The following is a 27,854-nucleotide window of genomic DNA, read 5'->3' as shown; positions in this document are numbered from 1 at the left end:
ATATATATATATATATATATATATACACACACACATATATGTATACAGTTCTCTCTCTCTATATATATATATAAATGATAAAAATGTTGTTTATTATTTTGTTTAATTCGTGCATTGAATAAAGATTTATGATTGTTATATGATTTTGTTGTTTTCCTTATTATATTAAGATTATATTTCAGAAATGATGATTATATATACATTTTAATTTGTGAAATATAAACACATAATAATAGTAATTATCAATGATTAAAACATTACATTGATAACATTTTGATAAAATAAATGGTACATTTGTGTACACAACATTAGTGATAATCACAGATTAATTTCAAAAAATGTTTCAAAAAATGAATGTAGAAGAATCAGTGAACCGTTCATCACGCTAAATCCCATAGTTTCCAAAACGGTGTTTATTTGCATGTTCAAATAAATTACTAATACATACTTTGTACATCAAGTGATTGAGAGAGTCAAACTGTCCTCTGCATCAATACAAAAAGGTGCTCAATTTATGTGCAAAAGTGATGCATATTATGCATATAAATATATGCATTAGGAAAAAATGACAATCCAAAATAAAAGCATTCCTAAAAATGCATGAAACCATTTTAACACCGAGGACGACTTTCACCAAACTTTTATCCTCAGCATTTACGCAGCGTTGCGTCATTTACATTTATTTAAATAAAGACATGACTATTCATGCGGCATAAACAGTGGCTCAGTGAGTGAAGTCTATAGTGCAGTGTGCTATACAATGATCTTATAAGTTAGCGTTTAAGCCTATACAAAAGCTCATATTTACAAGACATTCAGTTCAAGAAGTGTAACTACAGAGAACATCACCTCAAGGCACAATTCAGCTCACATTTTCAGGACTGTTTCGTTCACTTGAAATAGCAAAATATAGAAGCAATGCTACGCGTGGCTTTTTCCGTGGTTTAGTTGTTTCTGAATTGCAATATATTTGACAATAAAGCTGTTTCTTCCATGATTCCAGATGTAGACATGACTAGGACTGAGAATCAACAGCCGTTTTTTTTTTTTCCCTCATGTGAGTGTACTGAAGTTACAAAGAAATACAAACAAACACACACTGACACACTCGTTCACTCCGGTGTTTGGCTTCTGCTGTGGTTAAGGCTGATATGCCCACAGTGTGACCGTCTTATCGGCTGAGGAGGACAGGAAGGACAGGTCTCTGGTGTGCCACCGGCACTGGATAACTTTCTCAGCATGTTCAGCGACCACACTGACCGGCAGCGTTTTGGTGAGATCCCCTGCAGAAAAACAGGGCAATTTAACGTGCATAAAGTGACAGTGGGAATTATAGTAATATTAATTATTATTATTATCATTATAACTGTACTTTTCCCACTGTACAACCAATACAAACAACATTCCCACTGTACTTTTCAAAATCAATAAAAACTAAATTTATCATTGTTAATAATATTAATAATAATAATAAACCAATTTATTGAAATAAAACGTATGAAATGACATTCACAAACCATAATCTTCAATGTGGCAAAAGAACAGTGGTATTTAAAGGGGTTATATGATGCGATTTCAATGTTTCCTTTCTCTTTGGAGTGTGTTCTCAACCCCGCCGCCTCTGCTCACTCTAGCCTGGCCTCAGCTCACACTAGGCTGCCGTGTTTTTCGTTGTGAAAGAGGACACGACTAGAAATCAGTGGTTAAGTTGTATTTACAACACTGTTCCAGAACACTTCAACCCAAATATTCAGATGTGTGCAGCACATTTCATGGAGGACTGTTTACTGATCCTGGGAGAGTAACGTTAGACTAAAATGCCGGCAGTTCTGACTCACGTAAGGACGTTTTCATTTAAAGGATTTGCCACTGATGATTCAAACGCGAGTTTTGAGCAGTATAGAGTAGCACTTGTTGTTTGTCATTTCTCCGATCACAAATGCAGACATGGTTTTATGTTTGCGCGGCGCGATGCAACACAACGCGTAAAAAGACAGTATAAGTCATTATAATCAGTAATTATGTCCCCACTGGATGCAACAAATGCCTCGTTTATAATGGGTTTTAATGTTTTTGAATCATCGCTCCGGCCGGACACGGCATCAACAGTATGTGAGGGGCGTAACATTTCCGTCACATGCTTGAGGTATTCGGCCAATCACAATGCACTGGATAGCTGGCCAATCAGAGCACACCTCGCTTTTCAGACCGATGAGCTTTGTAAAAATCGATGCGTTTCAGAAAGGCGGGGCATAGAGGAGAAACAATAATGTACAGTATGTGGAAAATAATGTGTTTTTTTAAACCGCATAAACACATTTCATTACACCAAATACACAAAATAATGTTCTTTTTAGCAGCATCATATGACCCCTTTAAGTATATTATTATTAACCGATCCATTGAAAAAATAACTAATATGAAATGGCATTCACAAGCCCTATTACTTTGTAATGTGACATTTACTCTAATTTTGAGTGAAAATCTAATTGTACAAGAACTGATTAGATTATGAAAGATGGACTTTCTATGACAGGTGGTTGAGAGAGGGCTGAAAGAGAAGAAATAATGATGACATCGTTATCCCTGTGACATCATTTGTGGCGCGACCTACCTTGAAGGTCAGTGATCATGACTTTGTTGTCGTAGGAGCCGGTGAGCAGATAGTGAGCTCCAGGAGAGAAGCGCACTGAACGCACGTCGCTGGTGTGCGGCCGATACGCCTGGACGCTTCGACCTCCTCTGATGTCATAAAGCATGCAGCGACAGTCCTCCAATCCGGTGGCCATGAGCCGCCCACTGGGATCCACCGCCACCGAGGCCACAGCACTTCCTGTCACATGACACAAGAATATAAATGATCCAAACCTCTGTGCAAACACAGATTCAATAACGAAAATGGGCAATTTTTGATTATTATAGTTAGTGTTGTTGTTATACGCGTTTATTCATTTACTTTTTTGCTGTTGCTTGTTGTCACTGAATTGTTTAATAATTATAATAGTTATTAATTTTATCCTAGAAATATTTTTACATTATTATTTTAGTTTTATTATTATTATGTTATTGTGTTGATTCTTTTTGCATTGGTTGTCAATGAATTTATTTGTATTTAATAGTACTAATACTAATAACAAAATATTTTATTATTATTACTATTATTGTTGTCGTTGTTATTAATTATTTAATAATTATATATATTTTATTATAATTTTAATATTATATTTAATAATACTAATGCTAATAATTGATATTATTATTATTAACATATCATCTTTTTATTTTTAATTATTATTATTATTATTATTTATTTTTTGTATTGGTCGTCACTGAATTGGTTTTAAATATTAATATTCTGTAATACTAAAATTAATACTATTGTACTGATTATTATTGTTTTTGTTATTTGTTTTTTACATTGGTCATTGTCATTTAATTGGTTTTGAATTTTAATATTGTGTTTAATAAAACTAAATACTTATTTGTTATTGTTATTTATTTTTTATCAAATAATAATTCTTATTATTAAACTTAATTTTTAATTTCAATGAATTGGTCAAAGTAATTTACAAAATAGTCTTGCACTGATTCATTCACAAATCACTCTAAATTTGGTTTGAACAATTTCTAGAAATCTTTATCCCATTAATCACAAACAGCTGGGAAGGTCATGAAAAAAAAATATTGTGTAAATTGGTCAAATGTGGGAATCCTGATGTCTTAAATAAAGGCTTGTAAAGGAGCTAAAAAGAAAAACACACCTGTTCCATGCAGGGCCGTCCCAACCACCTTCACACAGCTGGGCACACGCAGGTCCCAAAACCTCACCGTCTTATCCTGAGAGCCGGAGGCGATCATCCACCCGCCCCACGTGTACAGAGACAGGATGTGTCCTGCGACAGCATGGCAGATCACACAACACAACATGACATCCTGTTCATACGTGAAAGAGGATGGTTTGTGTGTGTGTGTGTGAGATCACCTGTGTGTCCGCTGAGCGCGTGCAGCCCCTGTCCTCTCTGGCAGTCAGTGGTGTAGATGTTACAGTCTCCAGCCCCAGCGCTGATCAGGATCGCCCCTCCGCTCTCGGGACCCTCCATAAATGCCAGGTCTCTGATGGTGCCGTCATGCATGCTGAACTCTAGATCTGGACCTGCAGTCCACACACGCACACGCACGCACACACACACACACACGCACACGCACACGCACACGCACACACATTACCCTGTTAACCACTGCTTCTTTAACAACCGTATTATCATTTATACAGTACATTTCATTAACTGCAATAGTTAACTATGTAAGATATAAAGTCACACTTTAAATAAAATGTATAAATTATATTAATTGAATATATAATGTATTAATTTTAATACATTAATTATATGAATTTAATGTATTTAAATGATATTTAATATAATTGATATTTTTTTATTTTTGTATATTACTTACGTTGGTCGTCACTGAATTGCCACTGAATTCTTTCTTCTCACATAAAATACCATTCAAATGTTTGGGGTCATATTGTTTTTTATTTATTTATGAAATAAATACTTTTATTTAGCAAAGACACAAAATTAATTAAAAGTGACAGTAAAAACATGTATATGTTACAAAAGTTTTATATTTCGATTGAACGCTGTTTTTCAACCTTCCATTGATCCTAAAATGTATCATTTAGTAAAATGTATAATATTTATAATTGGATAATAATAAGCAATGTTTCTTGAGCAGCAAATCAGCATATTAGAATGCTTTCTGAAGGATCATGTGACACTGACGAAAATTGAGCTTTCCATCACTGGAATAAAATACATTTGAATTTTTATTCACATAGAAAACTGTTATTTTAAATTGTAATAATATTTTATAAAATTACTGTTATACTGTATTTTTGATCAGATAAATGCAGCCTTGATGAGCTTGAGATACCTATAAAAATCATATCTCAACTCAAATCTTGGTATTGTATACCAACATGGTATTGTATAGTTATATACAGTTATTGCTATAGAAAAATAGATAATGAAATAATATTTTATATTTCATGTCCATTTATTGTCCATTATTTGGCAGTTAGCAATCATATAAATAATAATGTACAGTTATTATCAGAAAATAAAGCCCTTACTTATCTTCATAGGTTACAATTACTTTCAATGCACTTTATGATTCTGTTAGAAAATATTCTATATTTACACTACACAAAACGTATTTGACAGACATTATTTGAAAGGCACGTTACCTGTGGCGTTGCAGGTGTCCGCATTGAACGGAAGAACTTTGACGTACTTGTCATTGGAGCCCGTGGCGAGAAGCTGCCCACAGGGACTCCAGGCCACACAGTAAATAGAGCCTTTATGGTGTTTAATACGCTTAAAGCAGATCTCAGGCTGTTTTACTGGACCCTGAGCGCTAGACAGGAAAAACAGAGGATGTTAGAAGATATTTTGAAGAATGTTCAACTTTCGGACAGTTTTGTATGAAAGCCCGTTTCCGCCATTGAATAAAAAATTTTATAAATAAGGTAATTGCGACTTTTTATCTTGTAATTCTGACTTTTTTCTCAGAATTGTTGGATATAAACTCGCAATTGACCTATCGGTAAGCTCCGCCCCCCTTAGTTACTGTTGCTCACTTGGACAAACAAACGGAGCTGCTCACTGTCTTACAATGACAGCGGTCAGTGAAAACCTTCTTCTGAGATGTTTCTGATAAATTTGGGACACAGATGGACCTTCAAGTCGGACTTAAATATGCCATGGAGGGATATATAAAAGATAATAAAATAAATATGTAAAAATACAGATCACAATGCAAACGGGAGAATTATGTTACGGTCGTCACGATCGCAATGACAACATCCCAGATCAACACCATTCATATACTGCAGAGTAAGATTGAATTAATTTACATTTAACCAGATTAATATGGAGAGGCACTCTAATGTAGACCTTCGTTTATGTGTTTTTGACTTTCACTGCACGGTACATGACATGAGAACAGTTCACTATTTAGGTTTGTACGTTAGCATGGACTCACTAACTTTAACGCTAACGTAAGCTAGTTTTAGCCAGAGATACCTTGCTGAAGCACAAGATGACTTTAACGTGCTTGAGCAGATGAAAAGTGTAACTTAATAGGAGTATGACAACCAGAAAATGAACGTTTTCGTCTTCATTGTGATTGGGGTTGAATGCTTGGGGACGTTTTGCTCATTTTTTTTTGGGTTTAGAGAATGTAATAAAATAAATTCTATTGCCCATCCTCTCAGGATACCTGGAATAAGTGTTACAAGTACCACAGGCACATCGTTTTTCCATTTTTGTAGCATAAACACCAGCAAACCGATGCGAGCTTCGGTTCTTCCAATGTTTCTCTATGGCGCTGAGCCTGAAACCTAAAGAAGTCCGAGTTCCACTCCCCGTGCAACTGATACTCGACTGCCATCGGCTCATCTGCGTTCGAGGGGAGGGGCTTACCGATAGGTCAATTGCGAGTAATAAAGTCAGAATTGCGAGATATAAACTGGCAATTCTGACTCTTTTCTTGCAATTGTTTTTTTTCTCGTTATAAAGTCAATTTCTGAGGGGGGAAAAAAGACTGATACTTTATAACTTGCATTTGTGAGTTTACATCACGCAATTCTGAGAAAAAAAGTCAGAACTGTGAGATTATTGCCTTTTTTATTTTTTATTAGTGCTGTCAAACGATTAATCACGATTAATCGCATCCAGAATAAAAGTTTTTGTTTACATAATATATGTGTGTACTGTGTATATTTATTATGTATATATAAATACACACACATGCACGTATATATTTAAGAAAAATATGTTATATTTGTATATTAAATATATTTATATGTAATATAAATTATATAAATAGAATTATATACATGTAAATATTTGTAAAATATTTACTGTACGAGTGTGTATTTATATATAAATAATAAATATACACAGTACACACACATATATTATGTAAACAAAAACTTCTATTTTGGATGCGATTAATCGTTTGACAGCACTAGTTTTTATTCAGTGGCAGAAATGGGTTTCTATAGTTTTGGGTCCCATTGACTGCCACGATAGAACCCGAAAAGGTTTGGTTACCAACATTCTTCAAAATATCTTCTTTCATGTTCCACAGAAGAAAGAAACTCATACAGGTTTGGAACAACATGAGGGGAAGTAAATGATGACAGAATTGTCATTTTTGGGTGAACTAACCCTTTAAATACTGAGATGAACACACCTGGTTTTGAGGGATTGTGGGTAAGTGCAGACACGCAGTGTTTTGGAGTTGGAGCCGATTGCAAAGAGGGTCCCAGACGGGTGGAAGGCGACCGCACGCACAGCCTGCGTGTCCTCCAGCGTCTGCACTGCAACAAATGGGGATTTGGGTTTCTCATCCTGAAACACACTGTCATGATACATCTGCATTAGAAGCAGCTCACAAAATCAGAGTTATTTCATTTTTTTAGGGTTGAAGGTTGTGAGAAACCTCTGGTTGACCAGCACTGGGGACTCGTCCAGAGACGGGACGCCTCGGCCTCCTCCCTTCTGAGGGGTGCTGCTGATCACTGCGGTCTTGTTCTGGCATGAGCCGGTCTCTGGGGTCTGTTTACTGGCTCCGCTCGCTGCCGTACCGTTACACTGCTGGGCCAAAGCCTGGACGTCTTCACCCAGGTCCTCCATTCCCACGTTCAGCTCCTCCAGTTTCTGAATGGACCTACACAAATGATCAAGAAAACTATGGCTGATCGTGATATCTAGAGATCAAGGTACTTAATGCAAAGCAGTTTTTAAAATGTACTTACATCATATTTACTCTAAAATTCACAATAAAAAAAATAAATAATTCAAAATAATAGTTATTAATAAATGGAGCAATTCCAAAAGTGCTCGGGCCCTAATAATTATAATAATAATTACATATTGTATTATAAATGATTTAAAAATACAAAATAAATATATACAAAATATGTAAAATATACTATTAAATTGTATTTAATTAATAATTATTAAAATTAATAAATGGCATAATACACATACTACAGTTTAATGATGGCAAAAAGAAGTTTACAAAATTGCTGAAAAGCAATGTACAACTAAATTGTACTATATGATATTGTAAATAAACTGCTGATAATCTCAAAATGACCAAATATTATGAGATTAATATGTCTATCACTAGCACAAATCAAGTATTAATATATAATATAATAAAAAAAAAGAATGGCAAAATATATATAATATACTTTTACAATATACAGCAAATAAGTTATGTACATAAAAACTGTAAATTACTGATTTCATTTCACTTATTTCACAATGGCATTATATTTTCATATTAAAATGTTTATCACTAGTAAAAATAATACATGATATTACACTGATAATTTTATGACATACAGTTTGTAAAAATATATTTAACATATATATATATATATATATATATATAAAATTATATTTTAATGACATTAAAATAGCATAATTTACATCATTCACAATTTCTATAAATGATATCACATAAATTAGATTTTTATGATTTAATGAGAGCCAATAAGAAGTTTAAAATATTGCTGGAAATCAATGAACAAAAAAAGATGTAAATATAATATAATAATTTGCAGATAGTCTCAAAACTGCCAAATATTTCCAGATTAATCTCTATCCCTATATATAAAATAATACTTAGAATAAGTATTAATAAGTCTAGAATAAGTCTAGAATAGAACAGAACAGAACAGAACAGAATAGAATAGAATAGAATAGAATAGAATAGAATAGAGCACATGCTATTTCTGTTATCCCTGCCTGAAATTAATGGCACATCAATAACAAGTGAAACAAATGAGTTAGTTAATGGTAAGCAAGTTCCAGCCCAAGAGGCATTAACAGCACTTCCAATCTCATCATCTTGACATCAGAAGCCACATAATCAATCAACAACACTGCACTTCCAACACATCTGAATGCCTCTGGGGCACTTCAGAGGTCTGGATCTGACCTGTTGAGGAACTTCTGTGTGAGATTGTGCTGCGCTGTGTCTGTGGGCTGATCTGGGGGATGAACTCCACCCTCCAGCAGCATCTGATGGTACAGCTGCCTCTGCTGCTGCTTCTGCTCGAGATGCTGCTGCACCCGCAGCCGCTGCCGCTGGAACTCCTGAAGCTGCTCCTGCACACACACACCACGACAAAAGTCAGCAGCAATGACAAGACTGTCATCATTTGCACATGTAACCTAAATGTAGCTGGTTTTAATTACCTCCGATTTTTCAGCTGAACCCATGGCTCCACCATCTCTGCCAGGAGTCAGTGGAGGACGCAGTGAGTTCACTCCTCCTGAGCCGTTTATCCTCTCGTCCGGTGCTCTGGAGGAACACCAGTCAACACAAATGAGCGGGATAACATCTTAATATCTGTGGATGCACGGATAGTAAAATTCACGTTCATGCGACAAGCTGATAATTGGCTGATAAATGGCTAGAATTAAAATTCCATACAATTTTTTTTAAATACATTGAAAATAAAACACTAAAAACTATGAAAATGAAAACAGATAGTTATTATGAGATTGATTTAGGATTAAACGATGAACCTTAAATGAGCGTTAGATGACGGCAAAAGTCATCTAAATGTAAAAATAGAGGAAATAAGCAAGAACAATATACAATATACATTACCATTTAAAAGCCTGGTTCCGGTAAGAATTTCAAATGTTTTTGTAAGAAGTCTTTTATGCTTACCAAGACTGGATTTATTTGATTAGAAATACAGTTAAAACAGTAATATTGTGAAATACTATTACAATTTAATTATGTTAATACACTTTAAAATGTCATTTATTCCTGTAATGAAAAGCTACATTTTCAGTACCATTACAGTGTCACATGATCCTTCAGAATTTTTTTCATACACTGATGTGAAGCTTAAGAAACATTTGTTATTGTTATTATCAATGTTGAAAACAGTTGTGCTGCTTTATATTTTTGTGGAAACCCAAGACATTTACTTCAGAATTCTTTAATGAATAGAAAGTTCAAAATAAAGTTTAACTATAAATCTTTTTTGCAACATTATAAATGTCTTTACTGTCACTTTCTATCAAATTAATGCATCCATGCTGAATAAAGGTAATAATTAATTATTTCATTTTAAAAAATCGTACTGACTCCACACTTTTAAACAGTAGCATAGCATAATGACAAAATCAAGAATATTATCTCTACCTTTTGATAAAAACTGCATATTAATATTATGGTTTCTATTGCCACTTTTTATTTAGCATTCAACAAAAGTTCTCTAAAATATATTGACTGTCATTGAAGTTTGTTTGGACTTAACTGGTAAAGCTGCCAGGATTTATTTCAGTGGATCTAACAGGATTAGAAGTGTCAAGCTTGACCACATGTCGCATTTCACCGCTCACAGTAGCACCTTCTAACACAGAAACCAGCTCTGAGAAGCTAGATTTTACTATGGTATTTTATACTTTACAATGAATCGTGGAGTTTTGTTTATGACTGATGTTTACCCTTGGTTTTATTGATGATTAATATAGTTAAACCATGGTAACCACAAATTAACCATGGTTTGGCTACACAAACCATAGTTTAACCATGGTATTTGTAGTAAAACTGTGGTTATACAAATGGTAATCAATACGCCAAAAAACAATAATACACTTTTAATATAATAAAACCATGGTTAATTTTCGCAAGGGATGGGATGCAAACTCATGGAACACAAAAGAAGATATTTTAAAGAATTTAAATTTTTCAACTGTTTTGATCTATACAATGGAAGTCAATGGAGTCCAAAACAACAGCATTGAACCCCACTGACTTTTACAGTATTGACAGAAACACTGTTTTCGAAATATCTTCTTTCGTGTTCCACAGAAAGTCATACCAGTTTGAATCGACATCAGAATGATTAAATGTTAACCAAACTGTCGTTTTTGGGTGAACTATCCCACCTGTCAGGCGAATCACTGAGGACGTTGCTCTCCATTGCGTTTTTGCTTCCATTTCCTCCTGAAGGATACCCAAAGTTGGCGAACGACTGCGACATGGCCGATGCTTTCCCGTCACCTTCCGTGCTTTTCTTTTCCCTTCCCACCAAGCCGTGGGACAGACCGTCCAGGGCGGGATTGAGAGAGCGGGACATGTAAGTATCCGCCGAGTGGGGCCGCCGCAGAGGCGATGCTGGGCAGGGCGAGAGTTTGGTGAGCAGAGGTGTGAGAAGATCTGCGTGACCAGTCCGGACCGGTTTGATGAGCCGGTCCACGTGGATGCTGAGGGTCTTCTGCTCAAATGCGTAAGCGAAGACCGACGGCGAGAGGTTTTGCAGCCAAGACAACAAACTCAAGTCCAGTTCCTCGCAACCGTTCCCACACAGGACGTCGACGGCGAGGAGAACCTCCTCCTCATTGATTTCCTCTCCAGTGGCTTTGCTCTGGCAGAACTCAACGCAGCATTCGTACAGGATTCCCTTGATGAGGAGCTGGAACAGACGGTCACCGCTGGCTTTGAATCCGGCTTCGCTCAGTTTGCGGTCGGCAGGGATGAATTCGGCCACCATGGAGCAGGCCTCCTCGAAGCAGTGCACGCGGGCCGTGCTGGGGTTCCAGTCCTTGAATTCGGCGTGGTGGGTGAGGCGCGGGAGCGTGAGGAGCAGGCAGAGCTTGCTGTAGTCTTCTTTGGTTGGGCAGAACTCTTCCAGGGAATGAAGGGACTTCACCGCATCTTGCATGGTCAGCTCCAGCTGCAGGTGGGAAAGAGAGCGGTCATTATGAATGAAACCTTTCTGACACATTTTGAGTCATCTATCTATCTATCTATCTATCTATCAGTATTAAATCATATTTTCATAGATTTTATTTCATAGATTAATTTACAAGATTTATTCTAAGAACTAAAGGCCATTTTATGGTACAAATAATATTATACAATTAAACTTGCATTTTGCATAAGACAAGAATTATTTATGTACTTTATTTATGTATCAGTTACTTATTTATCATGGTACACATAACAAAAATAATCATAACTTACAATTACACTTCTTCCATTTTGCATAAATAACGAGCAATATTTATTTATTTGCTTGTTTGTATAACATTTATATTTATTCAAACTAATCATTTATAAGTATTAAAGGCTATTTTTAAAATAATAATAATAATAATAAACAAACTTCTTCCATTTTGCACAAAAGATAAACATTATGTATGTATATATATGTATTTATTTATTATTATTAAAGGATATGGTACAAGTAATAATAATAATAATAATAATAATACAAATTTTGTTGATCATTTTGCATAAAAGACTCATAATTTATTAATAATGTATCTATCTATCTATCTATCTATCTATCAGTATAAAATTTTCTTATTAAAGGCTATTTTAAAATAATAATAATAATAATAAAACAAACTTCTTCCATTTTGCACAAAAGATAAACATTATTTATTTATTTATTAGTATTAAAGAATATGATACAAGTAATAATAATAATCTATCTATCTACCTACCTATCTATTAGTATACAATTTTCATTTATTCAAATTATTACTATTATCATCATCACAACTAATAAACAAACAAAAACAAATATTCATCTTTTATGCAAAAATTAATGTTTAATTGCAAATAATAATAATCATAATAATATACAATTAAACTTTCCATTTTGCATGAAAGACAATATTTATTTATTTAAAATTAATTTAAATATCAGTTTCTATTATGATGATAATAATAACAGTAATAATATTTTCAATTAATTAAATTAAATTAATTAAATAATTAAAGGTTATTTTCTAGGTAACAACATTACTACTCTTACTACTAATATAAATACCAAATACAATTAAACATTCCATTTTACATAAAAGACAAGTAAAGTGGGTCTTTTTTTAGAATAACCTGATGCCATTTTGCACACACATACAAACACTCACATTCTCAGGGTCATCTGCTGCAGATAAGGTGTTGTTTACACACAGAGCTTCCAGAAACTTCTGTTTTAGGATGATATATCGAAATCTAAAAGATTCAAAATGCCCAAAAGACTGTGAAACAAGCAACACAAGCCTGAATGCTGGCAACAGATTCATAACTGTGCTTACTTCTTTCTGTCAAATTTATCCAGGCACTCCAATGGCTGGATGAACTGCAAAACGTCCTCCCATTGCCCATCTAATATAAGTTGCCTTAGGAAAAAAAAGGACAAAAATGAGTTCATCTTCTAAATAATATTAAACAAGATTCTTTCATAAGTTAAAATGATGTTACAGAAAGAAATGCAAGTGTACTCAATACTTCAGCACCTGAAATAGATGCGGTTTTTCCATTTCCACACTTCATTAAGCAGCGCTACCATTTATTAAAGGGGTCATAGGATGCCCATTTTCCACAAGTTGATATGATTCTTTAGGGTCTTAATGAAAAATCTGTAACATAGTTTGGTTAAAATTTCTCAATGGTAGTGTAAAAAAACACCTTTTTTTACCCTGTCAAAACAGCTCTTTTCAGAGCACGCAGTTTTGTAGCATTTTCCTTTAAATGTTAATGAGCTCTGCTGACCCCCCCCCTCTCTTCCTGCTCTCTGAGGGACTGTTTACTTTAGCCGCATTCATCGTGAAACTTGCTAATTAGCACATTATTAGGAAAGGCGATTTGCAAAGATTCATTTACAAAACCTTACACTCATTTCTTCTGTTGGTGAAGCTCGATCACAAATGATTTGCGCGAACATAGACGCATTTATGTAGATCGGGGGTGCATTCCCTTCAAAAACAAACGTAATCCACTGCATCTTCAGCGGCTCAGATGTCAGGAGTAAATGATGACTGCTATGTTCATTATTACATCCAGCAACAGAACACCTCAATCGTTTAGGAAGGAGTCATTCTTGTCTACATCTGCTCCGGTAGTGAAACAATGGCGGACTGATGACTAGTGTTGGGTCATTCTTGAACGATTTGTTCATTTTAAACGAATCTTTAATGTGACTCGGGAAGAACGAGTTGTCTCGGGGAGTGATTCGTTCAGTCGTGCATGCGCAACATCCTATAGGTTTTGTACTGGAATTAGTCAAGTAGTTCACCCATTTCGAGTTTTTCGAGCCATTCGTTCATCACGTGGCAGCCCCATAAGCTTAACCAATGCAGTCTGAGCCGGAAAGAGAATTAATTAGTTCATCTCTTGAGTCTAAGAATGACTCAAACCCGAAGAATTGTCAGATAAGAGGTGAGGTGAGCTAATCATAGACTGAAGACCCAGGTAAACAATGAATTAATCTTTTCTGTTTCTTATAGCATTATAATTTTGTATTGTTTGTAGTGTGATCAACGTTTGCGTAAGTAGTAGACGTGTTAGGGAAGTAATACGTAACATTTTAATTATATTTTGCTAAAATGAACGAAATGACTCGAAAAAAAAATGTTCATTTTGCTGAACGAGACTCAAAGGTCCGAGTCGGTAAAATGATCCGAACTTCCCATCACTACTGATGACAGCTCACTCAGGGCGGGTCTAAGATAAGACACCAGTCCAGTCTGTGCTGAAACGCTACTGTCAATCAAACTATCGTGGGAGGGGCATCTGCGATCGGCTCGATTTGAGAAAGGGGTAAAGATTTGAGCAGATTAAAAAAAAACACTGGGTGGATTTTTATCATTTTAGGGTGGTTGTGTACACGTACTGCCAACACACATTTCAGTTCAAACAACTTGTAAAAGTGCATGTAGCATCCTATGACCCCTTTAAGGATGACAGTTTTTCAAAATATACTACAGTAAATGGCTACTAAAAAGGCCACTGCAAGTAATCAATTACATGCTGCTTTGCTTAACATCAATTTCTTTCAAAAACCTATACCTAATAATGAATGATTCCAATCTTTTGAACAGTAGTGTATTAGAATAGTGCATTCATTAGTTGTTTAGGGTTCAAAGACACAGCTTACTACTGACCTCAGGAAGAGCATATCATCTGAATAAAGCCCATTAATGATGCCGCTCTCTTTTTCCAGGGCCAGCATACTGATGTGGAGCTTTCTGGAGTTCAGAAAGTCCAGGATCAGCTTGATTATCTCTGCTTCTTTGATGTTTATAATCTCCTCTGCAGTCATGGTGTCAGATTCCTGAAGGGACAGAGGGACAAGGTTATCTGTATGCGATGACAGCAAGAGCTCTGTGTGTGTGTGTGTGTGTGTGTGTGTGTGTGGGTGGTTTTGCCTACACTGTGAAAACCAAATATTCCCACAAGGATAGTGCTATGTTGAGGGACCAGACTAACTTAAATGTCTAAATTAAAATCTAAAACCAGTAAATAAATATAATTCTGTGGGAGCAAGTCTTAAGGGAAAGAAAATAACATTAACTAAGAATATACAGTTAAAAAAAAAATCACATATATATATATATATATATATAGAGAGAGAGAGAGAGAGAGAGAGATGCATATTAAATTACATAAAATGCATTAAAACATTATGAATAAACAGATAAATAAAGTGATAAAATATAATGTCTAAATAAATACATAAAACAAACAAACAAATACATAAATATTCTGTGGGATTTAAGAAAAATATCATTATTTCAGTATATCAAAAAATAAATAATACATTCATAAATGTAATGAATACGTTTAAATAAATTAATCAATTAATAGGTGAGGGTTAGGATTAAGGGATAGAAAATATAATTAGCTCAAAATATTACACTGAAGAACTGTACATTTAATAAATACATTTATTTAAACATTATAAATAATTAATTTGAAGTTTAAACTTTAGGGATAGATTAACTCAGTATATTAAGCAAAATAAGTAATATATAAATAAATGCAATAAATACATTTAGTGCTCTTTTAGGAGTTATGGACAGCTTGTAGTAATTATCCTTAAAAATTAATAATAATAATTAGGTAAGCAGTTAGTAAATTAGGTTAGTAAATCATTACTTGTTTAGCTAACAATAATAATAATACTAATACAAAACATTAGCATCAAATATTGTGAAGCACCATCATGTCACTGATCTCAAGCCCATTTCAAACGTCTAGCACTATTTGAATAAATCACGTGACTCAGCGTAAATGGAAACCTTTTAAAGACTTGATTTATTATGCATACAAACAGTTGCAGGCAAGTACTGCGACAATTTGGGCCATGCAGTCCTGTCAGCAAAGAGAAGCATGCATTTCAGGGTGTTTGCACCAGTGCAATGGAGACAGCAGCATTGGCAATTTTCTGGCTGCTGATCTGACCAATTTATTTTCTGACCCATTTCACTGCGTGCGACCTCCAATCTGTCATTTTCGCTGAAATGCACATGTATAAACAGCATGCATGTCCTGTCTGGCCCCAAATGCAACGCAGTGGAGCTTTAACTCTCTGCATGCTTGGAAGATAACGTTAAAAAAATCCGTGCGGCATTTCCAAACCCTTACCTAAAATCAAGTTTTGGCCAGAGCCGAGTTGTTTATTCAGTCTTCTCCTGCGCGGATTAGCGCGAGCTCAGCGTTCAGCCGCCAGAGCGTGAGGTGCGTTTATGCCGACAATGGCTCGGATGTCCACACCCACCTTCCGCCTGTCTCCCTCTCTCCATCAGCGGCAGCAGCAGCGCCGGTTACCGGCGGAGAGACGCGCTGCTCCGGACACACACTCAGCGCACCGCTGCATTGCTGGTCATCATTAGACTGTTAAGGTTCTCTTAGAAAATATGAGTTTTGGGAATCTAAATTATTATATTGTGTGGGTTCAAATAATTTTGGTAGGAATAAAATGAACAAAACACAAAAATGGACAAAGATGTATTTTTCCTCATTTGAAAATTCCTTAAAATTATGACACGTAGGAAACAATATTATTTAATCCTAGTGTGAATTTCATTTTATTTTGCTAGAAAGCAGAAAACCCTGCTGTTGTGCTGTATGACCACTTGATGGCACAATACAATCACAAGACTGATCCAAAAGCATGTTTTTGATTTCACCAGGAGCTCATCGATGAGAACATTGCTGACCTAATCGGTGAATGGTTGAGCTGAAAGAGAAGCTCATTTGAGATGACTTTAAATAGCACACGTAGGTCTTCAAGATGTTTGTTAAAGAGCGTTTCATCTGGAAAACATCTGCCGTGTATGAACATCTGAATAAAGTCTTTATAAAATCAGTTTTAAATCATAAACATCTTAACAACGTTTTCTAAATGTCTATGTAACATCTGACAGGAAACGTCTTAGAGGCGTAGGCTATATTGCAGAGGAGCAAACACTCAAAAAAATAGGTCTTCCAAATATAAACACGTACATCGAATAGATGTCTCTGTAAACTACTACAAAGTCGAGTTGCTGTTGTGAGAATTACATATGTTAGCTATATAAACTATTTTCTAACCTAAAATTAACCTAGGAACAATGTAGCTACACAAAATCCATCAGAGGTCTTGATTTTTTGGACTCAGCTCAACCATTCAAAACTGCTATGAAGATTATTGTAAGTAAAAACGATTAAAACCATTACTTTACTTTTATAGGAAATATACATTTAGCAATAAAGTACAAACCAACATTCAGTCTCAGACTTGCCAGCCTCAACCATATGATTTAAACTAAAATGCAACCTTTTTTCTCTTCTTCTTCTTCTTTTCTTCGTCTTCTTCTTTACATTTTATACATTCTTTTTCTTTTCTAATTTGATGTTTATTTAATGTTTAATGCTAAAAGTACTGAAGTTACACAAATCCGGGTTATGTTTAAACATTCTCAAATTTGGATAAAGGCAAGAAAATAAATAGAAAACAAAAACAGCTCATGAAATATTTGACTTCATGAGGTTGACCATATGTTAATGGTCAAACTCATGAGGTCAACTATTTCTAAAGGCAAAGCACCTCCTTCAGTGAGCATTTGTGAATTGGTTTAATAGTTTTAAGGCCTATTTTATACCTTATATGTCAAATATCTCACAAAGTATTGACTTAGTATCCAAATTACAGTTCAGCAATTGATTCTATCTTTGTGAGTCTTCATGCTGTTCAGTTTTTGTTAAATCTAGGTCACAAAGGAAGTGCGTGAACTCATATATTTTGGGGCACCCAAGTGTCCATCAGTTTCTATGAGTGAGCGTGACCCTCTTTGGCAAAGGCCTTCATTGTTTTTTCACGCATTAAATGCACCTGCAACTGGGACAGGGTTGTTCTCTGCAGGACTGTGTCCCACTTTCTGCTAGTGGTGTAATGTTTCTTTGAAAATTGTCCTACCTCTGCATTTTATATAGCTGCTTATGACCATCAACCTAACGATCTTTTACACCAGGGGCCAGTTGCATTAACTGTTTAGACTAGTCTTAAAAAGTTATTAATCTAATTTTTTTTTTCCTTCAAGACTGGTCATTACTTTTTTAATTCAGTTATGAAAAGGTAGATTGGTCTTATTTGTATTGGAAAAGTAAGACTGATTACGTCTTGGCAGCTGCTAGTTGGTCAAACTAGTTCTTAAGACACAGTTTTAACATGGTGGCTAAGTTTATGCAACTGGCCCCAGAACATACTAAATGGTTTGGGGATGGTAAAATTTAAAAAATGTTTTTGAAATAATTCTCTCATGCTTGCCAAGGAGTTTACTTGATCAAAATACAATAAAAACAGTGATATTGTTAAATATGAATATGAATACAATTTAAAATATTTTGTAGTTTGTATTTTCATGTATTTTAAAATGTAAATCATTCTAGTAATGTCAAAGCTGAACTTTTAGCATCATTACGCCAGTCCTCAGTGTCACATGATTCTTCAGAAATCATTATAATTTGCTGAGTTGATGCTCAAGAAACATCCCTTATTATTATCAACGTCAAAATGTAAGTCTTTACACAGTCAATTGAATGAGTTCTCCTTCATTTCCTTCCTTCCTTCCTTTAAAAAAACAACAACATCAACCATAACAAAAATCAATCATAAATTACAGCCAATCAGAAGAGCGTGTGTGCGGGCTCTATTGCTCTCTCAGCAAGAAGAACATTATCGCACTCGAATCGAATTCAGTAAGTACATAAGTTTAAACAATTTTATCGTTGTTCAAAATACATATTCAGCTGTCTTTCATGGAATGCACTTGTTTGTTCACATAGAGTTCACAGTTTGAAAGTTCTTGTTTCCTTTAAGTTATATTCAAGATCTGAGGTAAAGTTAAGCTACTGTCGTGTTTTGACGGCTTATCAGAAAGTCGCATTTTGTGTTGAGTATTTCATTTTTGACAGGAATAAAAGGAGGCTGTGATGGATAGAAGTACAGTGCGTTCAATGGATTATACTGTTGTTCAACAACATCATTGTTCAAAAACGTTAAGTGTTTAAAGGTGGGGTAAGCGATTTTTCAAAAACGCTTTAGAAAACTGATTCGGGTATAGTTGTGGTGTGAACTATGCTATTCTTTAATATTGAGAACGATTTTTAGAACTATATCATTATCTTTATAGTTATCGTGCTTGGTGTGAACGGGCCTTAACACCGTGTCTGCGCTAAAGTCACAGCTAAAGTCTGTCTAGTACACTGGACATGACAAAGCGACTGTTGAAAATCATTTGAAATTTGTGTCAATACGTCATAAATAGAACGCAGCAGCAGTTTTCTGTCGGGGATTTGTCGTGTCGTGCCGCGCCGCATCCAGTGTAGACCATAGATATGTATATATATCTATGGTGTAGACAGCATCACTGATTAGGCTATAATGAGTTCCATAGTATTTTGTCGCGCCGCGCCGCTCGCGTCCAGTGTAGACACGGTGTAACATTGGTTTTGCTTTGTTTCACAGAACTAATCGTTGCCTGGGTTGCGTACGTATGTGTGGGGCGGAGCTATCAAAATAGGGGCGAGACCCTTTTGGGGTAGGGGTGTGTTTGTTTTGGTGATTTCAAATGTCAACATTGGCTACCAGAAATCGCTTACCCCACCTTTAAAGTTATGAGTTGTGAAATTACCATTATACAGTGCGTACCATTGTCTCCTTCACAGCCTCATTTTAAAGTCATTATGGCGTCTGACCTGATTAAGGTGAATAACTGACGTGAGTTACAGTAGGCCTATGTTAAAACGTGCGTTCACAAAATTCCCAGTTCCTTTAATGACTACATAAGAATTAATGGTTCATAACTATGAAACACCTCAATTCCTTATTTTCTTCCCTCATTTGCTGCTGTCACAGTATGTGGTTTGTTATCTAATCATGGTTGACTAATCTTTATGTAGGTTCTAAAATACCATAGACCAATTTGTGCTGTCACAATAATGATAATGTATTATTAATTGTGAGTGGAAAAAAGTGTGACAGATTTTTCTTTTTGGTGGTTTTCACATTTATTTGTAACCACAGAATGTTTCGGTATGATACAATTGAAAGTCGTTAAAGAAAAAAAATCAGGTTTTCTCATGTATCTCTTTCTGAAGAAAAAAAAACAGCTTTATATTTACAGCTTCCCATCTATCGGGAAATGCTACATTACAAAATTAAATATGTGTGTACAGTAAGGTATTTCATATATTTAATGTGTTTTCAGAGGATAATTCTTTCATATGGAAGACTTATGGCCTTCGGATTCTGTTGCTTGAAAGAGTGTCGTACTTCCTTAGCGGTTTAATGGTGTCAGTTTTTTTGGACGAAGGCAGGTCGCAGATGTCCATCTTAGTCCGGTTTCGCCTCCAGCAGCTCGATTCCACTGGTTTGCTGTTCTCATAAATGATCTCTAGAAACACATAACATTACTGTAGAGTTGCATCAAATGGTTAACAGTTCAAAGCACAGGCCACACTGAGGGTCTGGAGGAAAACGGTTTGCTGTGCACGCTGCACCTAACTGCTCGAGTCTAACCACAGACAATGAAAGGCAGTTTAATCGTCATCAACTGAGCTCACTCTCATAGCGCTGAACCACATGCCACCCACACTCATTCAGCGCTCGGTTTGCGACCCAGGAAATGTCTGACCTTGTACAAAGACTCCTGAGGATGCATTGTTGTTTCTTAGTGGGGTCTCGCATGAAGACCCCATCAGTCTGTGTGACTTTTAAAGGCTTGTTGTGGCATAATTTTGATTACAGCAAGAAATAATCTTGATCTTGCCTCAGTTTATAGCAAAAAAATTATAGTTATAGGCTGTAGATATTCATAACCACAAGGCTTTAGCATTATGTGTGTTGGCTTGAGAGTAAAGTTCGCTTTTTAAAACATCATTAGTATGGTGATTTTACATTGTAATGATTTATGATGCTTATGTCATGCATTTGAAATAATCATTATCAAAGTACTTCGCCACATAAAATACACTGTAAAAATATTTGTCGAAGTTGTAAATAAAACAAAGATTATTGGAGAACATTTTACAGAAAATTACTATTTTAGTCTTCCAAAATTGAATTCAATGTTTTGTTTGCTGTTTCTTTGTAATCAGTTGTAAAATTGACTAGATATTTATGAGTGAAAATTGTTTCTACGCCAAATTTTTTTTTTCCAGTGTATAAAACAATGTGGGATGCACAATGAACTGTAGGTTCTTAAAGTTAACTTTGGTCAAAGTTACGTTAACATTGTTTTTGTTAAATAAATTAGTTTAGGATTAAACAATATTTGGCAATACAGTTTTTTTAAATGCAACATTGAGTCATTGCAGATGTACCTTCAGGTTTGCGAGTCAAGATGCATATGACAACAATTGACACAAGAAGTACTGCGCATCCAACTGCCGACGCTAGCCATATCCACCACTGAGTAAAGCTGGGCGGTGGTGTGGAGAATGTTGAGGGGATTGTTGTGGCTGTAACACACAAAAAGATACAAAAAAATAGCACATTGTTAGGTCAATCTGTCAGATGTGTGGCTCTTTCTATAGCTGCCGTTTTGCCGCTATGTATATTTCTAAAGAATGCATTCATGAGTTTGATTATGGAGATTATGGAGTATTGAATCAAATATGATTACAGTCATTTATTTTTGTTTTACTTATTTCAATTTTTGATGGGAAAGCAAACTATTTTCCCTACATGTCTTTATAAGCATGCTTGACAAGCTATTAGTTGCTTTGTAGGTAATTACAGCCTTGATTTCAATCACAAAGCTCCAAAAATGCAATGCAATGCAAAATGCAATGGGACCCAAAAGGCAGAAAATCTGGGACTTTATTTAAACCCGGACTTAAACAGAAAGGTTTAGGATTTAAAGAAATTGCTGTGATCAAAAATGAACGAGAAATATTTAAGATTTCATTGTATTGAATAAGAAAAAGCAAAACATAAGTATTTTAACTAGTGGTCTCAGACTTCTGGACCCCACTATGTAGTGTCAGTTGAATGCCTGTAATTAATTTTATAGCAATAGTACACTTATTTCCTAAAAAACTTTGAGAAAAAGTTCACTGATATCTGAGGCAAAACACTGAACACTGATAAGTAGAAGTAGCAGTTATTATGCAGCACAATCCATTACATTGTGACTACTTGAAAAACAAGTGACCAAATGGTGTTGAATTGAGTATTTCAAAGTTTAACGAGTGAAAAAAGCTCAATTGTACCACTGATCAAGCAAGTTGTGGGTGAATCTTGCGTAGTTAGATTTTGTGTTGGATTCTGCAGCAGTGGCTGTTTCGGATATTCCTGGGTGCTGCTGGCATCTGTAGAGTAAAAAACAACAGTGAAGGTTGTTAAAACTGTGAATCTCTTGTTTCATTCATCCATTTCAATAACAGATTATGAACGTGGGTAATTCAAATGTGTTGACACGCTAACGGCTTACGGAAAAGGAAACGGAGATGGAATTCTACAGCTGTTGTCGAAATTGTAAATTTGTTTTTTTGGTATATGTTGTTTTTATTTTATCTGATCTGAATAAAGCCATAATGTAACATAATAAATAGTTTGTGCAAATAATTTTTCACGGTTTATATTTATAGAACAAACTCAAAGAAGTGCATTCATTTTTAATGACAAACTGTTTTATCAGCAGAACAAGTTCAGTGAAAAGTTGATGTAAATATGTAATATTGGTCTAAATATTTGGTTTGTCCTTGTCTGCTTTTATGACAGCAACACTTGATCCATGAACTCATTACATTTGCATGAGAAACATGATCGTCATGTTCTCCAGCATTATTGGAGAGTCATTGGAGAGATCCAAAGAGCATAATGCTTAAATGGAAGAAATCAAATCTGACTATTTGCACAAAGGAGTTAACATGATCAGTGTCACAAATGAACGTATTTGATTCATGACCTAGAAATAGTACAGAATCCAAAATATATCTTACTAATTTCACATCGTAGCATTTCTCTATTTGATACAACCCTCTACTTACCAACCAGAACCTGTATTCCATTACTGCATTTTTGGTCAAGAACAGGAATATCTCTCGTAACCTTGCAGAAGTACCATCCGCTCTCATTGGTCTTGATGGAATTAATGGTGAATACTGACCAAGTGTCATTGTTTTCTGTATAAATACGCCTTTTTTCGTGTAATCCTTCTGTTCCAGAGTTACAGTCTGAATCAGTCGGGCTGTAGTACCATCTCAGTTTGTACTTTCCACTCGGCTGAAAAGTGCAGTTGATTGTGACAGAGTCTCCTTCACAGACTTTAATGTACTTTGGTTCCAAATAGACGTTCAATTCTTCTGGATTTTTACCACTGATCAGAGCTCCTGTTGTGGTCAAGAAATAAGAATAAAGATAATTTATTATCTGTCTTTATGTACAAACAATAGGTACATGATGGTTGGATTGGAATACTGACATTATGATAAATTGAGGGCCTTTTTAACATTAGTTGATACTAGTTGAGCTAACAGCTTTAAATGTAAAATATCTAATGATATGTGACTGTAATTACTCAATAAACACCTCAAAAAAGCTATTCTGGGTCTGTCAACCAAATGAGTTCATTTGTACTTTTTACAAATAGTTTGTCCATAACTACACAAGTTATTTCAAATACAAATTAATTAACAAACAATTTTAGCATAAGACATTATAAGGTAAACCAGGTAATTGCTCTATTAAATAGGCAGTCAGTTTCTTAGACAAATATAAAGTTTTGACTGGAAAAAAAGTTATTTATTGCACAGGAAAACGAATACATTTATTATTAAAAAAACATTTTTTTCATAGTGGGGCATGTTGTCTCAATTGGAATGTACCGTTAAATTACGTTAAATGCAATTTAACAGATTTTCTATAAATTTAATGAAACAAAATGATTCATGACACAGCGAAAATGTAAAACAATTCATTGTTTTGGCCAACAAATATTGTAATTAATAAACTACATACATTTATAACGTAAAACACAAGTGACAAAACATTTTACTGTAAAGGACAAAATGTACAAATTATTATATTTTAAGAGGTTTTTGAACTTAGATGCTTGAAACTGACATACAAAACCATTGCAAGTGAAACACACATTTGTGTAATTAGACAAAATCTACTGAGATAAAGCCTTTGTGATATGTAGCCATTGTCATATTTTATTGTTATAAAATTAATTTATAAAATTCAATTCATACAAAATTGTTAAAAACTCTCCTTACCAAAATATGTCCTATGTCCTAGATTACATCCAAACATTGTTCTTAACAAATTAGGCTTTTAAAACAGCATGAATTTCACTTACCTGTGAGTAAAAGAAGAACGATTCTACTGCACAGGCGATCCATGCCTAAGTTGGGCACAGAGTGGGTCTTGAATAATAAACTGCCCTCAAGAGTAAATGCAAAAATAATCTAAACAAGAAGAAAAAGACTCATTAAATGACAGATTCAACTTCAATGAAAACAACACCTGGTGTCTTTTAATGAGGACGCATGAATCTTCCTCGCTCGCTCGTGGTGATAGCTAAAGCTCTTGAAGTCTGGCAGAGACATCTAGATGGGTTCCTGTGTGGTCATGCATATATATATATATATATGAATAGAGCTATCTATTGATAGCTTATGAAAATAATTATAAGTTGTCTTCCTGTAGAAGCTTAAGTCTACTAGATATTATTCAAGCAAACAGAATGATTTTCACAAATGGAAATCTATAACAAGATAAACAAGATACAATGCATTATATAACATAAACAATCTACAGCTGGAAAAGTAGTGGTTTTAAAATGATGTAAACAGTAGGCCTACGCTTACCGCTCTTAAAGTGGGTGAAAATGTGAGAGCTGCTTTTGAAGTAATGCTCACAAGTTTACAGGCGTGAAAGCAGGTCAGCGACATGAACATGAAATGAAAATCAGCACCACAAAAAAACTCGCCTGACATCCGACTTATCAGGAAAACACCAGACACTTTCTGTTCACACGCAGAAGCAGCACTGCGCAAGAATAAAATGTATTTGAACACTTTTGGACCACAAAGTCACAGTTGTACTTCATTGAAATATTTCATTACATTAGATAGATAGCAAATTAGCATCTACACAAGCTAGTCTCAAAATTAATTGAACTTTTCTGAACCACTTGTGCAATGACTTTTAATCAACTGATATTAATAGTGAATATTTTAAGTCAGTTAATCTGTGTACTTTGAAACCTAACAAACGTATGTTGTGGAAATATTTCACTTAGAATGTGTTTGTCCTATACTTATAGTTCAAATAAATGACACTTACTGATATTTCATCTTGATATATTGTATTTAATATTTATGGCTTGAATATTTTATATCTAATGCAAGACATTTGGAGATTTTTAAGTGACGTACATGTCCAAATACTCTTTGGGGGGGCCCTGCACATTTGTTGGAGTTTTGTTTTGACATCTCATACATGACTTGCTGGGAACTGTGACGTAGGTTGGATGTGGTTTCAATATTAAACCTAAAGGCAAGCCTAAACCACTGTTTAAAAGTCGAACTACACATCAAACTGAAACAGAAAATGTAAAACTGGCATTTTTTCTTTGTATGTGTTTGTATTGCATAATCTGTGTATATATATATATATCACAAAGAATGCAAGGGTGAGTGTATCTCAGTCTTTAAAGGGGGGGGTGTACAATGCTGTTTCATGCATTCAGAGTTGTTTACACTGTTAAAGAGTCGGATTCTCATGCTAAGCATGGACAAAATTAAAAAAAACAAGTTGGACGTATGAAGGAGTATTTCTGTGCTAAAAATCTTACTTCCAGGTTCGTACAAATTTCGGAGAGTTTTTTTCGATCGTGGCTCTTCATGACGTAGACGATGGTGGAACTCCTTATATGGGCATTTCTACGGTGGCCGAGAAGTGCAAAGCAAATCACAATTCTCAAAACAATATAACAAATTACAAACACAAATGCAAGTCTAAAAAACAAAATAACAATTCAGAAAACACAACAACAATTCAGAAAACATTAAAAAAAGTTCGGCAAAAGACGGGATCGAACCCGGGTCGATTGCGTCAAAAAGCCAATGACATGCACTTATCCATCAGCACCACTGGAGCTGATGATTTACAGTTACTTTTAACCAAATGTAAATAGACACCCCGTATTTTTTATTCCATAGTAAGGGCAATTCATACAATACATTTAAACTGAGCTACTTTAATACCATCTCCGAACTTTCTACCACGACTCTGCTGTTCTTCGGCTGGTTCTTCCTGCATACGTTGATTGACAGATGTCTCGTCCAGTCAGCGGTGAGTAATCCCAACCCAATGGCGCTGTCTCAAACTATACCTACCTCTTCCGGTTTGTCTGATTTGTCGTTGTGTTTTCTGACTTGTTAATATGTTTTCGGATTTGTTGTTGTGTTTTCTGACTTGTTATTTTGTTTTCGAATTTGTCATTGTGTTTTCTGACTTGTTATAATGTTTTCTGAATTGTTGTTGTGCTTTCTGAATTGTTATTTTGTTTTTTAGACTTGCATTGGCGTTTGTAATTTGTTATTTTGTTTTCAGAATTGTGATTTGCTTTGCACTTCTCGGTCACCGTACATTTCTCCCGGAAGAACGCGTCCGCGCACGCATCGACCAGAGCAAGAGCGAGATCGCGCCCATCAACGCGCTTCATCCGGCGGCAGCGCTGCACGGGACTCGCTCGGGAAGGATGTCTCCAAAGAAGTGTGTTTTTGGTTGTAAGGAAAGATAACTTTGTTCAGCTTCCTGAAGAAGCAGCCATGGAGTTTCACAAGTGTGTGTTCCAACTTTATATTAGGTGGCCTTAACTACTATGTACTTGCATTTAAATTAATAATTTGGTACAATGCACTTATTTTGTACATACATGTTTTTACATTGTACTTATATTGTTTTTAAATACCTATATGTAATTACATCTGTAATTAATTTATTTAATTACATTTATAATTACACTGTGTTGACCCATCCCTTACACCTTAACCCGCACTTAAACCTACCCATCCCCCGTCCCTAACCTTACCCGTATCCCACCTCAATAGCAGCAAAAGTGTTTTGCAATACAGTATGAACACATTAAGTACATTGTACTTATTTTTTGATGTAAGTACATAGTAGTTAAGGCCACATATAAAGTGTGACCAGCGTTTTATAAGCAATGCCCAGTTCGATGCTGGATTAGCACATCACATGATACTGAAGGATAGAGCGGTCCAGCTATAAAAGATCCCGGTCATGAGTCAGAACTGTGGACGGTAAGTGAAACTGCATCAAATGTCTGTATTTTGTTGGCAGTCGGAGCTCAAGTGCTCGTCAATCTTTAGCTCCGCCCACGGCGCGCTTCCAGGAGCTCGGCTTTTTCCTGAGAGAATAGTAAAGCTGTATCTTTCTTTTATAAATATGATAAAACTAAAGACTTTTTGGAGATATAAAGGATGCAGTACTACTC

At 35.1% G+C, this 27,854-nt stretch overlaps 2 protein-coding genes across 2 annotated transcripts; both read right to left on the bottom strand.

The window, feature by feature from the left end:
* Positions 1–432: 432 nt before the first annotated feature.
* On the bottom strand, positions 433–16,668 carry LOC107664763 (WD repeat-containing protein 47-like). The gene is made up of 14 exons (XM_016455413.1): positions 16,483–16,668; positions 15,000–15,169; positions 13,152–13,235; positions 12,984–13,068; positions 10,992–11,779; positions 9,279–9,384; positions 9,019–9,188; positions 7,510–7,737; positions 7,261–7,428; positions 5,249–5,418; positions 3,983–4,153; positions 3,762–3,893; positions 2,615–2,833; positions 433–1,283 (listed from the first exon to the last, which is right to left on the bottom strand). Exons 2-14 carry the CDS (start codon positions 15,155–15,157, stop codon positions 1,141–1,143), a joined length of 2,622 nt encoding a protein of 873 aa, XP_016310899.1. The 5' UTR covers positions 15,158–15,169; positions 16,483–16,668; the 3' UTR covers positions 433–1,140.
* A 3,800-nt stretch (positions 16,669–20,468) lies between these two features.
* LOC107664752 (uncharacterized) lies at positions 20,469–25,248 on the bottom strand. Its single transcript, XM_016455403.1, has 6 exons — positions 25,198–25,248; positions 24,687–24,795; positions 23,374–23,715; positions 22,594–22,692; positions 21,703–21,840; positions 20,469–20,774 (listed from the first exon to the last, which is right to left on the bottom strand). Exons 2-6 carry the CDS (start codon positions 24,727–24,729, stop codon positions 20,614–20,616), a joined length of 783 nt encoding a protein of 260 aa, XP_016310889.1. The 5' UTR covers positions 24,730–24,795; positions 25,198–25,248; the 3' UTR covers positions 20,469–20,613.
* Positions 25,249–27,854: the final 2,606 nt, after the last annotated feature.

Source organism: Sinocyclocheilus anshuiensis, unplaced genomic scaffold (genome assembly GCF_001515605.1).
Source record: "Sinocyclocheilus anshuiensis isolate Anshui unplaced genomic scaffold, SAMN03320099.WGS_v1.1 scaffold417, whole genome shotgun sequence".
In the NCBI taxonomy this organism is placed as follows: domain Eukaryota; kingdom Metazoa; phylum Chordata; class Actinopteri; order Cypriniformes; family Cyprinidae; genus Sinocyclocheilus; species Sinocyclocheilus anshuiensis.
The sequence above is the reverse complement of the archived record's forward strand: the minus strand, read 5'-3'. Positions and strand labels throughout refer to the sequence as shown.

Bases quoted from the DNA above. Each gene is read 5' to 3' on its own strand.
- LOC107664752 (XM_016455403.1), bottom strand. From the start codon at position 24,729: ATGGATCGCCTGTGCAGTAGAATCGTTCTTCTTTTACTCACAG. The intron at 23,716-24,686 runs GTAAGTGAAATT...TGACCACAACAG, and splicing joins CGTTCTTCTTTTACTCACAG to GAGCTCTGATCAGTGGTAAA. The intron at 20,775-21,702 runs GTACATCTGCAA...ATGTGTTTCTAG, and splicing joins CTTGACTCGCAAACCTGAAG to AGATCATTTATGAGAACAGC.
- LOC107664763 (XM_016455413.1), bottom strand. From the start codon at position 15,157: ATGACTGCAGAGGAGATTATAAACATCAAAGAAGCAGAGATAATCAAG. The intron at 7,429-7,509 runs GTTTCTCACAAC...GTATCATGACAG, and splicing joins CCAGTGCTGGTCAACCAGAG to TGTGTTTCAGGATGAGAAAC. The intron at 3,894-3,982 runs GTGATCTCACAC...ATGCTGTCGCAG, and splicing joins CGCGCTCAGCGGACACACAG to GACACATCCTGTCTCTGTAC.